Raw genomic sequence first — 12915 nt, 5'->3', positions numbered from 1 at the left:
TCTTTACTTGGATAATTATGGGATGTAGGCTATAAACCTGAGAATGTCTAAGGACCCTTCTGGCTCCAGGATTTTATGTCTATATGCATTTTGGCCAAAATGGGGGAGAGAAGAAAAAAAGGGAATCCCAGCTAGAGCACAGTGTCTTCTAACCACGATTCCTGATTCTAGACTTGTTTGGGGGTGGTTTCCAAAGAGCTTCTAATGCCTACTCACTCACTTGGCCAATGTATTCCCTGAGGGTCGAGGTTGCTAATAGAGAAAAATGGTGACACGCCATGCCAGACTCATAGCTGTTGAGGGCTAGGGGAGAGAGAGAGGAGGAAAGATCCTTATTCGAATTCTTTGTGTATTTGAAGAGACTATTAAATCAACTATGCCAAATGCCCCCCCCAACCTCCTTTTTTTTTTTTTTTTTTTTTGAAACAGGGTCTTGCTCTGTCACCCAGGCAGGAGTGTAGTGACGTGATCTTGGCTCACTACAACCTCCACCTCTCAAGCTAACGAGATCCTCCCATCTCAGCCCCTCAAGTAGCTGGAACTACAGGTGTGCACCACCACGCTTGGAAAATTTTTTTTTTTTTTTTTTTTGTAGAGATGAGGTCTCACTATATTGCCCAGGATGGTCTCAAACTCCTGGGCTCAAGTGATCCTCCTTCCTCAGCCTCTCAAAATGCTGGGATTACAGGCATGAGCCACTGCGCCCGGCCCTCAAATTTTTAAACAGTGATATGGTGACTATATTCTATATTTTTCAAACTAAACATCAGGACCCATGGTATCAGAAAGGCTTTTACATGCTGACAATTCCATTTTCGTAAAATGCGGATGGTTTGTGGGGGACAAGGGAAAGAACAGCTAAAAACAGGAGTGTCCCAGGAAGCCAAGGTACTACGATCACCATGCCAAGTATCTTCTCCCCCGCCCCCTCAAACCACCGGACATCTGATGTTTTCCACGGCAGGAGCATTGCTCTTTTCTCATCAATAGAAATGGCAGACCTCACCCTGGCATTCCCATAAAGATGATAAAAACCACAACGGATGCTCAGATTGGTATCTAACACTCCCAAACACATCCAATCCTCCCCTCAGGGCTCTCTTGCTTTCCTCCAGGCTTAATTGCAACACTTACTTTCACCAAATTGATTGCAAACTAACAATTTCCCCCATTTAATTTATTAAGCCACTTAGAGACATAATGACCTATTTGGGAGTTGTGTCTTCCCTCTGGAGCTCCTAGACTATGAACTTCTCTTGGCAAGAGTGAACCGAGCAGCCCCTCCCCATGGAAGGGGCTGGATACTGGCCTGGCCCTTTGTCCTCCTGCTTTTCTTTATTTCCTGCCACCTATTGTCTCTCTGATAACTGCCGACAGAGGGAAGGGTGCTATTTAATTGCTTTAAAGATATCAAACAAGCCAGTTGGAAGGTTATCTCCTCCCCAACCCCTCTATTTTTCTGGCTCAAGGTTTTGTTACTTAGTTACTAGCCAAGCTGCAGAGGAAGAAGAGGTAGCCCCACGTGGATTACAGCTCAGACTTCATTCAACAGATGGAGACAGAGTCAAAATAGCCTGGCGGAGCCAAAGGTGGAATAGGAACTTGAGGTTGGCCCCTGAGTGCCGGTGGCAGCCCAAACAGCTCTTTGGAGGCCTTCGAAGGTGGGGAGGGGAGAAGAGAGGAGGCATACATTTTCTGGACAAAATCAACAATCATCCTAGATGACACATTTCTGCTGTCAAGGTCAGTGTTGTTCAGAGCCCACTCAGCCAGCTGCAGTAAGACAGGTGTGCCTAATGTGGGTGCATCAGTACTTTCTCCAGGCTGGGTCTGCCCTATCTGATAAGGAGGGGAAAGCTTGACAAGGAAAGTGCATGGAGGGGAATGTTGCTTTATTTGGTCATCCACATTAAAGAGCATACAGGGCTACATGTGGTGGCTCACACCTGTAATCCCAGCACTTTGGGATTATTCAGCCTATTCAGGAGGCTGAGGTGGGCGATTACCTGAAGTTAGAAGTTAGTAGCCTGGCCTACAGGGTGAAACCCTGCCTCTACTAAAATTACAAAAATTAGCCAGGCATGGTGGCACCCGCCTGGAGTCCCAGCTACTCGGGAGGCTGAGGCAGCAGAATCACTTGAGCCTGGGAGGCAGAGGTTGCTGTGAGCTGACATCACGCCACTGCACTCCAGCTTGGACAACAGAGTGAGACTCCGTCTCAAAAAAATAAAAATTAGGCCAGGCATGGTGGCTCACGCCTGTAATCCCAGCACTTTGGGAGCCCGAGGCGGGTGCATCACTTGAGGTCAGGAGTTTGAGACTAGCCTGGGCAACATAGTGAAACCCCGTCTCTACTAAAAATACAAAACTTAGCAGGGCATGGTGGCACACACCTGTAATCCCAGCTACTCGGGACGCTGAGGTACAAGAATCGCTTGAACCTGGGAGGTGGAGGTTGCAGTGGGTCAAGATGGCACCACTGCACTCCAGCCTGGGCAAAAAGAGCAAAACTCCATCTCAGAAAAAAAAAAAAAAAGAGGTCAGGCATGGTGGCTCATGCCTGTAATCGCAGCACTTTGGGAGGCCGAGGTGGGTGAATCATGAGGTCAGGAGATCGAGATCATACTGGGTAACACAGTGAAACCCCATCTCTACTAAAACTACAAAAAATTAGCCAGGCGTGGTGGCAGGCGCCTGTAGCCCCAGCTACTCAGGAGACTGAGGCAGGAGAATGGTGTGAACCTGGGAGGTGGAGCTTGCAGTGAGCCAAGATCGCGCCACTGCACTCCAGCCTGGGCGACAGAGTGAGACTCCGTCTCCAAAAAGAAACAAGGTAGGAAGGAAGGAGAGAAAGAAAGAGAGAGAGAAGAAAGGAAAGGAAAGGAAAGGAAAGGAAAGGAAAGGAAAGGAAAGGAAAGGAAAGAAAGAAAGAAAGAACGAAAGAAAGAACGAACGAACGAACGAACAGGACTTCAAACAGAGCATACTTAGTTATGGGCCCCTCCCCACACAGAAAAACTCCCTGGACATCAATGACTTCATCCGCTCTGACTGGCAGATAGGCCACATTTCCTGACACCCTGACTCTTCACCTTAAAAGGGTTAGCTTTCCACCACACCAGCAAAGACCCTCAGGACACACAATTCATATTCCCAGCTGAGCATCTACCCGGAGGTAAGCAGACGCTCAGGCAGCTGGGCCGTCCTTGCCCTAATCCCTCCAGTGGTGTCCACACTGAGCCCTGCAGCACTGGTAGAAGGTGGTCTTTGGCTCATCTGCAGAGCGGGTCTGAAGCTACATGTAGTAAGCACAAGGAGGTTCTCATTTAGGACATGGCTCTGCAGTAGAGTCAACATCCTCCCAGGCAGCTGCTCCCCCAAGCCCATCATCCACTTCTTTCAGCTTTGAGTACTTCCAATTTGTTACCTTGTGGGTGAAGTGCACACAGAGGCACGTGTTGCAGGCGAAGCGGTGGCAGCGCTGTCCCTCCTCCACGATCAGCCCGTCCCTGCAGCCAGGGTGGAACAGCAGCATCATCTGACTCCGCTGGCTCCAGTTATTTTTTTTTAATGAAACATAAATCTGTTTTTTTTTTTTTTTTTTTTTTTTGAGACAGAGTCTCGCTCTGTCGCCCAGGCTGGAGTGCAGTGGCGCAATCTCGGCTCACTGCAAGCTCCGCCTCCCGGGTTCACGCCATTCTCCTGCCTCAGCCTCTCCGAGTAGCTGGGACTACAGGCGCCCGCCACCACGCCCGGCTAATTTTTTTGTATTTTTAGTAGAGACGGGGTTTCACCGTGGTCTCGATCTCCTGACCTCGTGATCCGCCCGCCTCGGCCTCCCAAAGTGCTGGGATTACAAGCGTGAGCCACCGCGCCCGGCGCATAAATCTGGTATTAACAGTTTCAGAACTTTTAAGAGATAACATAGTACAAAGGAAAGGAATTTGAGAGCAGAGTGGGCACTTCCTGGCTCTTCCTTCTTTTCCTGGAAACCAGTCAGGTTACTGGTTTTAAACTGGAGGTGACAACAGGCATTGTAGCAACTGTGTGGCCAGAGAATGCCGAGTTCCCCTGAGTGCAATTCCACGATGCCCTCCTGATATTATTACCTCTCTGCCTCTCCCTCTTCCCACTAACGGTGAGCAGACACAGCCCTCTTCTAGTGAGCTACCCACCCCAGCCCTTCTACTTGCATGCACATGTCTAAAAGAGATGCTGGCTCCCAGATTGACTCCTGGAACTTAAGGCAATTGCAGCTCAATTTCCATCTCGCCCTGAGCTCCAGGATGCCAAGATTTAAGCCCTATCATGACCAACGTCTCAGAGAGAGATGGAAACTCCTTATCCCCATCTCACAGTGGGTACCCCAAGATACAGTTTGGCCCAGATAGAAGAGAGAGCTGGCTGCTGCTGTACCTGGTGGTTCCTTTCCCATGTCACTCATTTATCTCTAGGGCTCACCCCACCTGCCACACAGCTTCTGGACTTACTCTTCCCTGGTGAATTGGAAATCAAATAATAGGACGGACAAATCAAGGCCGCTCAGCTCACAGAGAAAGGTAACGGGGTTTGCTTTCTGTTTTCACATCCTCTAAAACTGTGCTGAGGATGGTGTGTGTGTGTGTGTGTGTGTGTATATACTTGGAGGAGGGTGAGGAAGGGGAGGCTGCAGGATTGATTATGACTTATTAAATTATTGGAAAAGAGGCTGAATCATCACAGTCAAAAGTAAACAGCTCCAACTCCATGCGACTCCCACTTCTTGCCTGTTCCCCTTTGCTCCCTCACAGCATGTAGGAGAGACTGTGCTGGGTCAGACCAGCAGGTGCTGCCTGACGTGGCTACAGCAAGAGGACCACCTGTATGGCCGCTGCACCTCCAAGCTGTGGGACGCAGGGACAGCTGGGACTAGTCGACCTCCACTGGCCCTCTGATGGCTCCTAGGACTGAATCTTGGACTCCAGGTGCGGGTTTACACGCCCTGCGCTCATTGGGAACTGCATGGAGAAGCGCTGTCCCCTGAGCCCTTTTTCTCCCTACCCTTCGCCTGGCCCTGCGCCCTGCGCCCTGCGCCCGGGGCTGGCCCACGGTAAACACAGCTTTGCTAACTTGTCTGGCTAAGGAAATCACAGAGGTCCCCGTGTAAGTCTGGGTCACCCCGGCCGCCACTCCAGCTGCCTAGAATATACTGGGTGGAAGGGAATCGATTCTGTGAAATCAGAGGGAAAATAGCGCTTGTCCTTGCCATAAGTCTTGAGGAGACCGAAAACCCTTAACCTTTTACGCCCCCGCAGGCGGGTCCCCTCTCTCCCCGCTCCCCGGCTGTCTGTAAGCTCTGCCTGCGGCCACCCGCAGGCTTTTCAGCCGGTCTCACCCTTGTCCTTCTACAGGACCCGGGAGGAGGGGTTGGGGGGGGCGGAGCGAAGCCGCTGTGACGTAGCGGGAGGGGGGGCGTGGGGAAATGTGCCGAGGGGCCCGGGCTGGCTGGGCCAGTCCAAGCGGCGCAGCCACCCATGCGCGCGCGGGCGCGCAAGACCACCAGCGCCCAGAGCCCCAGTCTGAGGCTTGGCGCCGGGGTTCTGCGGGCGAGGGGAGCTCTCTACGGGCGAGGGGCTAGAGGGAGCCGGCACAAGAGGGTCGAGGAGCCAGGAACCCCAAACGTCCGGCGCCAGGCGCTAGCCAAGCTGCTGTGCGCCCCGGCGCCCAGCTGGCTCGGGGACAGCCGCTGGGTGTCAGAGACCGGAGCTAGCGGATTGCAGCGGAAAAGCAAAGGTGAGGGGTATGTGTGTGTGTGTGTGTGTGTGTGTGTGTGTAAGAGAGATGGAGGGAGCGAGAAGCGCACTTGGGCACCTGTGTGCATCTGCGCTGATGGTGGTGTGCCCATCCGAGTGCCTGAGCTTAGGTCCCGGTGCGTGATTCTCCGCTCATGTGCCTTTTGGGGTGATTGTAGTAGGAATGAACCACAACGGGTACCCCTGCCTGAGTAAGGGGGCTGTGGGTAGAGTGTGCTGGAACGGACGTGTCCTCGCAGCCTCATGCCCGTGTGCGTGGCGTGTGCCCTTTAGCCCGAGATTTCAGGTGGTAGCTACGACGGGTGACAACTTCTCTCCCAGCCCCCTGCAAAAGAGACCTGGCGCGAGGGGAGCGAGGCCGTGAGGTGCCAGCTGGGGCTCCTGCGGGAGCGCACCCGGAGATCGGAGCCTGCCAGAGGCAGGCGGCGGGCGCAGAGCGGAGAAAGAGGAGCTTCTCTCCTGTTCTTCATCGCCCGGCCGGGGAGACAGACGCTGAACGATCTAGGATCCGTCTCCGTCCCCCACCTCGGGACAGAAAGGACAGTTTGTCTAGGTTTGGAGAGAACAAACCACTGCATAGCCCGTGCCCAAAAGCCGCTGGCCAAGTCCCCCAAGCGACTGTTTTCTGCGCCCCGATGTCTCTGTCCTCAGCGCCCCCCCACCCCTAGCACCCCTGCTCTGCGTTTCTATACTGGGCGTGCTGGCGCCACAATCTCCGCTCTTGCCTCGTCTTCCTGGAAATGGCACAGAGTTCTTTGGGTAACCCTTGCTCTGAGGATCGAGTTGGATGGCCAGGAGGAGGACTTTCTGTGCCAGCCGGGAGCACCGGCTCCGCGGTCCTGACACTCGCCCCTCCATTTCTCAACCCCGTAGGCCAGCACCGCCCCGGCTTTTCCCAGGCGCTCACGCGCCGCGGTGGCCCTCAGGGGCTTTTGTCACCCTGCCAGTGGGGGCTCTCGCTCTAGCCGCGCAGAGACCAAGCCGGGTTCTGCAGGCCCCGAGGGAGGCGCGGGGAGGGGGCAGGGGTGGGAAGTGAATGCGGGAAAGATAATGGGGAGAGGAGAAACTGAAGCTGAATAGGGTTTAGGACCTCCCCTGATGTCTGGTCGCCATCCCAACACTCATTTCTTGGGCTGGTAACCACAGCCCCTATGTAAAAGGGAGGAGTGGGGGCAGGTGCGTGAGACCATTTTCACCCTCCTCTCTACAGAGCCTGGACATGGTTCAGAGGAAACCAACCACTAGCCGTTTCCAGCATCTAACAATTCTTGGGCTGGAAAAACAAAGAATGCAGAAAACGAAACTTCCTTGTGCATTTAATTTAACCACAATTCAACTAGAATTGGCTGCCTGGCATTGGAATATTCTTTCTCTGAAACAAAAATGAAGCAGAAGTCTCTGGAAGACCTTAAGCGGCTGACTTCTTTGTTAAATAAGACTCCCCATGATTTAAGCTCATTTCTTGCTTAGAGGAGTCTTCCCACTCTCAACTGGCTCCCCAGCCTCCCACCTCCACCACCTTCACCAAGACTCTGAACCCTGTCTGTTGCTACCATTAAGCAATTCTGTCCTGTTGAGTGAAACTCCAGTTAAAATGACCGAGTTAGGGCTGGAAAGCAACACTCAACCCTCCCTCTTACTCCCTGCACCATCGTGGTTCCTAGCCCAAAAACTCTTAGAGAGGGGCCCTGCCGGCCCAGGGGAATTCCGTGTTACTCAGACACTGGAGTGTGACCATTCATGTTTAGATGGGCCCCTGTAAATCCCCATGATAAGGTACACTCTAATTGCAGGCAGCTTGAATAGGATTCTGGCTCTGTAGAATTAAACCAACTAACTGATGGTTAGAAATGATAATGAAACCACCCAAGTCAATCCAGGGATACTAACCACAGTTTCTGTACAGCTTCTGTTTTAATTGCTGCCGGTCTATGCTTTTTTACCCAATGCAGACATGAAATTCCAGGCGCCTCAAATACTTCACAAAATAGTCAGCCACAAAGCCCAGATCTCACTTCACAGACAGTTGTGTGGTAGGGAAATGAACACAGAAGGAACGAGCAATGCACCTGGCAGTTCAGAATCAATCAGAGGCAAAGGTGAGCAAGGATCCTCAAGTACTTGTTGCTGGCCAAGTCTCCTTTAACTCATCTGCAGTCTTTCCAAGGATTAAAAAGTAATCTTCTATCTATACCCAGGCACCAGGAAAAGTACCTAGCTCAGGGGAAATGTGTCAGCCAAGTGAATTAGTCCCACTCTGCTGAACACACCACCCTTTGAACATCTCGCCTCTTCCTAGATTGGCCTCTTTGCTGTCCTCCTGCTTCACTCTTCATATACCCAAGACCCAGCTCAAACATTTCTTTGGAAGCCTCCTCTGAGTCCCCCAGGAAAGGAAGGCATTCTTAAGTCCTTTGTTTATCTCTCATCAATGCCTACCCTATATGGGCTGGCTTCCTTTCCTATCTCCCCTTTTAAATTATCACCTTCTAGAGGGCACTAGCCAAGTTTGTTCATTTCTACATCCCTGCTGTCAGCACAAAGAAGCCTCCTCTCCCCCGCCCACCCCGTGATATTTTTTGAATGGCTGTATATCAATCATTTAATTATGGGATTAACTATTGTTTTAGATCTTAAGCCAAGCCAATAGTGCTCCAATTATTTTCTCAGCAAGGAAGTAACACAGGAGTCAGTTGCTTCAAACCAAAGCCCAGTTATCAGCCATTTGGTCTCTAGGCCACTGAGGAGCAGAGGGGATGCCTTGAGACGTGCAAAAGACTTGGGGCCAGGTGGCCTGTGTTCACATCCCAGCTCCACCAATTATGTACAAGAGAATGGAGTGAGCTCTTTAAACTCTCTAAGACTCAGTTTCCACATCTCTAAAATGGGGGTAATTATCCCTACCACCTAGGACAGTTGGGGAGATCAAGGGAATCGTGAGTGTGAATGGAAGCCTTCTGCTTACTTCTGTGAAAGAGCTTGTGTCCCACACCTGCTTCCCGTTTTTGTCCTTAATTAGAAAATGGCAGGCAAATTCTCTGGGGTGTTACAGCACTTGGGAGCAGCATCCCCTTAGGGACTTTGGGAAAGAGCTCTTGAGGAAGTCAAGCATTAGGTATTGGAAAACAAAAATAGAAGAAAAACAAAAAATAAACTGAAGCCTACATTTCAAAAATGAAAGCAAACCAGACTTTTATTTTTAATACTGAAGACTATAAATTGGTTCACCACGTAGGTAGATTTCAATAAATCAGAGATAATGAGATGGTAGAGGAAAACATGGGGGGAAACAGCACTTACGAGGTTCCCATTATGAGCCCAACGCAAGGCTAGGCGTTTTCACGTACATTCCATCATTTAATCTTCATGACACCCCCATGTGAACAAATAAGAGTCAGAACCATTAAGGACCAGGCATGTGGTCACACGGGCTCAGCAGTGGAACCCGGTTTGTTCTACCTCTAGAGTCTGGGTTTTTTCCACTATGGCATTTTCAGAACGGAAAGACTCCAAGGCGGTCAGCAAGTCAGCATAGATTTCTTGGTAGGGAAGAGTTCAGGAATGTCAGTGTCAGACCCTTCTGAGGTCAGGCGCTGAACTTCTCCAAGCTCTGCCTTTCTGCAGTTTAGATCAGTCAACTTCTTAGGGGTCAAAGTATGTGCTTTTTGAAGCCACAGCCCTCCCCCACATGTGCGTCAGCAGATGATGGCTGAAACCAAACCCTTCCCTACTAACTCAAAAAGTCTGCACACTCATGAGGAACTCTAGAGCTTAATGTTGATGCAGAAAGATAATGCATTTTTCAATTTAAGAGTGTGTCTGAGAGGCTACACCAGAAATGTGTAAATTTGGTGAGAGTTTAAACAGCTTGTGACCGACGGGCCAATCTTCCTTTCTTCCTTCCAGATGTCACACTGGATCCTTGGCCTCCAGGGTCCATTACGGTGAGAATAAGATCTCTGGGCTGGCTGGAACTAGCCTAAGACTGAAAAGCAGCCATGGACATTGCGGATGAGCCACTCAATGGAAGCCACACATGGCTATCCATTCCATTTGACCTCAATGGCTCTGTGGTGTCAACCAACACCTCAAACCAGACAGAGCCATACTATGACCTGACGAGCAATGCAGTCCTCACATTCATCTATTTTGTGGTCTGCATCATTGGGTTGTGTGGCAACACACTTGTCATTTACGTCATCCTCCGCTATGCCAAGATGAAGACGATCACCAACATTTATATCCTCAACCTGGCCATTGCAGATGAGCTCTTCATGCTGGGTCTGCCTTTCTTGGCTATGCAGGTGGCTCTGGTCCACTGGCCCTTTGGCAAGGCCATTTGCCGGGTGGTCATGACTGTGGATGGCATCAATCAGTTCACCAGCATCTTCTGCTTGACAGTCATGAGCATCGACCGATACCTGGCTGTGGTCCACCCCATCAAGTCAGCCAAGTGGAGGAGACCCCGGACGGCCAAGATGATCACCATGGCTGTGTGGGGAGTCTCTCTGCTGGTCATCTTGCCCATCATGATATACGCTGGGCTCCGAAGCAACCAGTGGGGGAGAAGCAGCTGCACCATCAACTGGCCAGGTGAATCTGGAGCTTGGTACACAGGGTTCATCATCTACACTTTCATTCTGGGGTTCCTGGTACCCCTCACCATCATCTGTCTTTGCTACCTGTTCATTATCATCAAGGTGAAGTCCTCTGGAATCCGAGTGGGCTCCTCCAAGAGGAAGAAGTCTGAGAAGAAGGTCACCCGAATGGTGTCCATCGTGGTGGCTGTCTTCATCTTCTGCTGGCTTCCCTTCTACATATTCAACGTTTCTTCCGTCTCCATGGCCATCAGCCCCACCCCAGCCCTTAAAGGCATGTTTGACTTTGTGGTGGTCCTCACCTATGCTAACAGCTGTGCCAACCCTATCCTATATGCCTTCTTGTCTGACAACTTCAAGAAGAGCTTCCAGAATGTCCTCTGCTTGGTCAAGGTGAGCGGCACAGATGACGGGGAGCGGAGTGACAGTAAGCAGGACAAATCCCGGCTGAATGAGACCACGGAGACCCAGAGGACCCTCCTCAATGGAGACCTCCAAACCAGTATCTGAACTGCTTGGGGGGTGGGAAAAAACCAAGCCATGCTCTGTCTACTGGCAATGGGCTCCCTACCCGCACCGGCTTCCTTCCTCCCACCCCTCACACCTGGCTTCTAGAATAGAGGATTGCTCAGCATGAGTCCAATTCAGAGAACAGTGTTTGAGTCAGCTTGTCTGATTGAATGATAATGTGCTAAATTGATTACCTCCCCCTTCAAGCGAACATTGAAATGCAGGTAGACAACTCAAAGTCTGGAGAAGAGGGATCATGCCTGGATATGATCTTTAGAAACAACAAAAATAGAAAAAAATAAGTATCTGTGTGTTTGTGTATTTAAAACTCAATATGTAATCTTGTGTTTTTATATTTATACTTGTATATTCCTATTTATTCTCTGTATAGGCATTACCTACGTTCCCGTGTTCACATACACAAGAAGCAAATTCGAGTGTGCATAGTGTAGATGGACATTTGCCACAATACAGTGCCCGCAGAAATGGACTTACCGTGAAGCCAGTAAAATTCAAGCTTCAGGGATCTCTCTTGCACGGGCCTTTCCAAGGCCCAGGAGGGACTTGGGCAGTATGTTCATGTGGTCATGTTTTTGTAAAAAATTGTGAAAGTAAGATATTTTTGTATTGTTTTTCTTAAAGAGGACCGTCGTATAAGCTTCAAGCCTCACAAACCTTCTAGCCTCTGCCCTTGGGGATTTGCTTCATTAATTTCCGGCAAGTGAGGTCAATGTAAGAGGCGAAAGGGAGAAGATATTTGAAGAACCAGAATATAAATTCACGTGTTTCCACTTCTCAGATATAGTCAGAGAATTATTCATTTGCCCAAAAGGACCTAAGTGGTTGTGGTCATCCATCATTGTATTTATCAAGACAAAGCCAACTTTATTATAAGATTGCATTTTTTTCTTTTCAAATTGCTTTAGTTTTTCTTAGGGAGCTATGAGGGGGGAGAATAACTAACATGAATGGCAAAAAATGGACTATGATTCCCGTGGGGAAACAATTTCATTCTCTCCATCGTGAAAATAAGTGAATAAGAGTGAAGCAAAATTACATCTTTATGAGAAACCATAAAATTGTTTTTATTTTTCAGGCCAGATATAGTTTCCTAATGAAAGAAAATGGAAATGTAATTCAACGACTCCTCAAAGGGGATTTTAGAGGACTTCATACAAAGCTGGGCATTAAGAAAACCACAATGCGTGGCCAGGCACGATGGCTCACGCCTGTAATCCCAGCACTTTGGGAGGCCGAGGTGGGTGGATCACCCGAGATCAGGAGTTCGAGACCAGCCTGGCCAACATGGTGAAACCCTGTCTCTACTAAAAATATATAAATTAGCTGGGCATGGTGGCACGTGCCTGTAATCCCAGCTGCTCGGGAGGCTGAGGCAGGAGAATCACTTGAACTCGGGAGGTGGAGGTTGCAGTAAGCTGACATTATGCCACTGCACTCCAGCCTGGGCAATAAGAGCAAAACTCAGTCTCAAAAAAAAAAAAAAAAAAAAGAGAACCACAATGCCTACTAAAGACCAGAGGACATTGTTCATAAAACAAAAGCACCCTCACCTGCCAATGAATATGCAGCGTGCGGCGGGGGGGGTGCGGTGTGAGTGTTGGTGGGGCCCCATCACTCGTAGATACTGCTGTGCCACCTTCCCCGCTGACTGTATACACAGTAACTGTCATATCTTTAATGCCATGGACTCTGAACCGCTCTGCAAGGACTATTGTAGACAGGCACTTCACACCATAAAGTGGCATTTTTTTTGTTCCCCAAACTGACATTTATAAGCGATAAGAAAAGAGACAATATCCATTTCGTTAACTGATCATTTTCTAGAGTATGAAGAAATGCACACCTGGGTGTCTGCAAGGATGTCATCATCTTTGGGTTTTGTCTGAGAGCATCACTCAGCATCTCACACATAGATTTTACCATATTTTTCAATTAGCTTTCCTCTTCTGGCTCCCTAAGCAAGCGCTGTTGGCCAGTGGGAGTGACTAAGCGCT

General features: G+C 49.8%; 1 protein-coding gene and 1 pseudogene across 1 annotated transcript; one reads left to right on the top strand and one right to left on the bottom strand.

Moving 5' to 3' along the window:
* Positions 1-3211: 3211 nt before the first annotated feature.
* On the bottom strand, positions 3212-3535 carry LOC115838391 (annotated as a pseudogene).
* A 1923-nt stretch (positions 3536-5458) lies between these two features.
* On the top strand, positions 5459-11515 carry LOC100605186 (somatostatin receptor type 2). Its single transcript, XM_003279613.4, has 2 exons — positions 5459-5772; positions 9699-11515. Exon 2 carries the CDS (start codon positions 9791-9793, stop codon positions 10898-10900), a length of 1110 nt encoding a protein of 369 aa, XP_003279661.1. The 5' UTR covers positions 5459-5772; positions 9699-9790; the 3' UTR covers positions 10901-11515.
* Positions 11516-12915: the final 1400 nt, after the last annotated feature.

This window comes from Nomascus leucogenys, chromosome 14 (assembly GCF_006542625.1).
Source record: "Nomascus leucogenys isolate Asia chromosome 14, Asia_NLE_v1, whole genome shotgun sequence".
NCBI lineage: Eukaryota > Metazoa > Chordata > Mammalia > Primates > Hylobatidae > Nomascus > Nomascus leucogenys.
The sequence above is the reverse complement of the archived record's forward strand: the minus strand, read 5'-3'. Positions and strand labels throughout refer to the sequence as shown.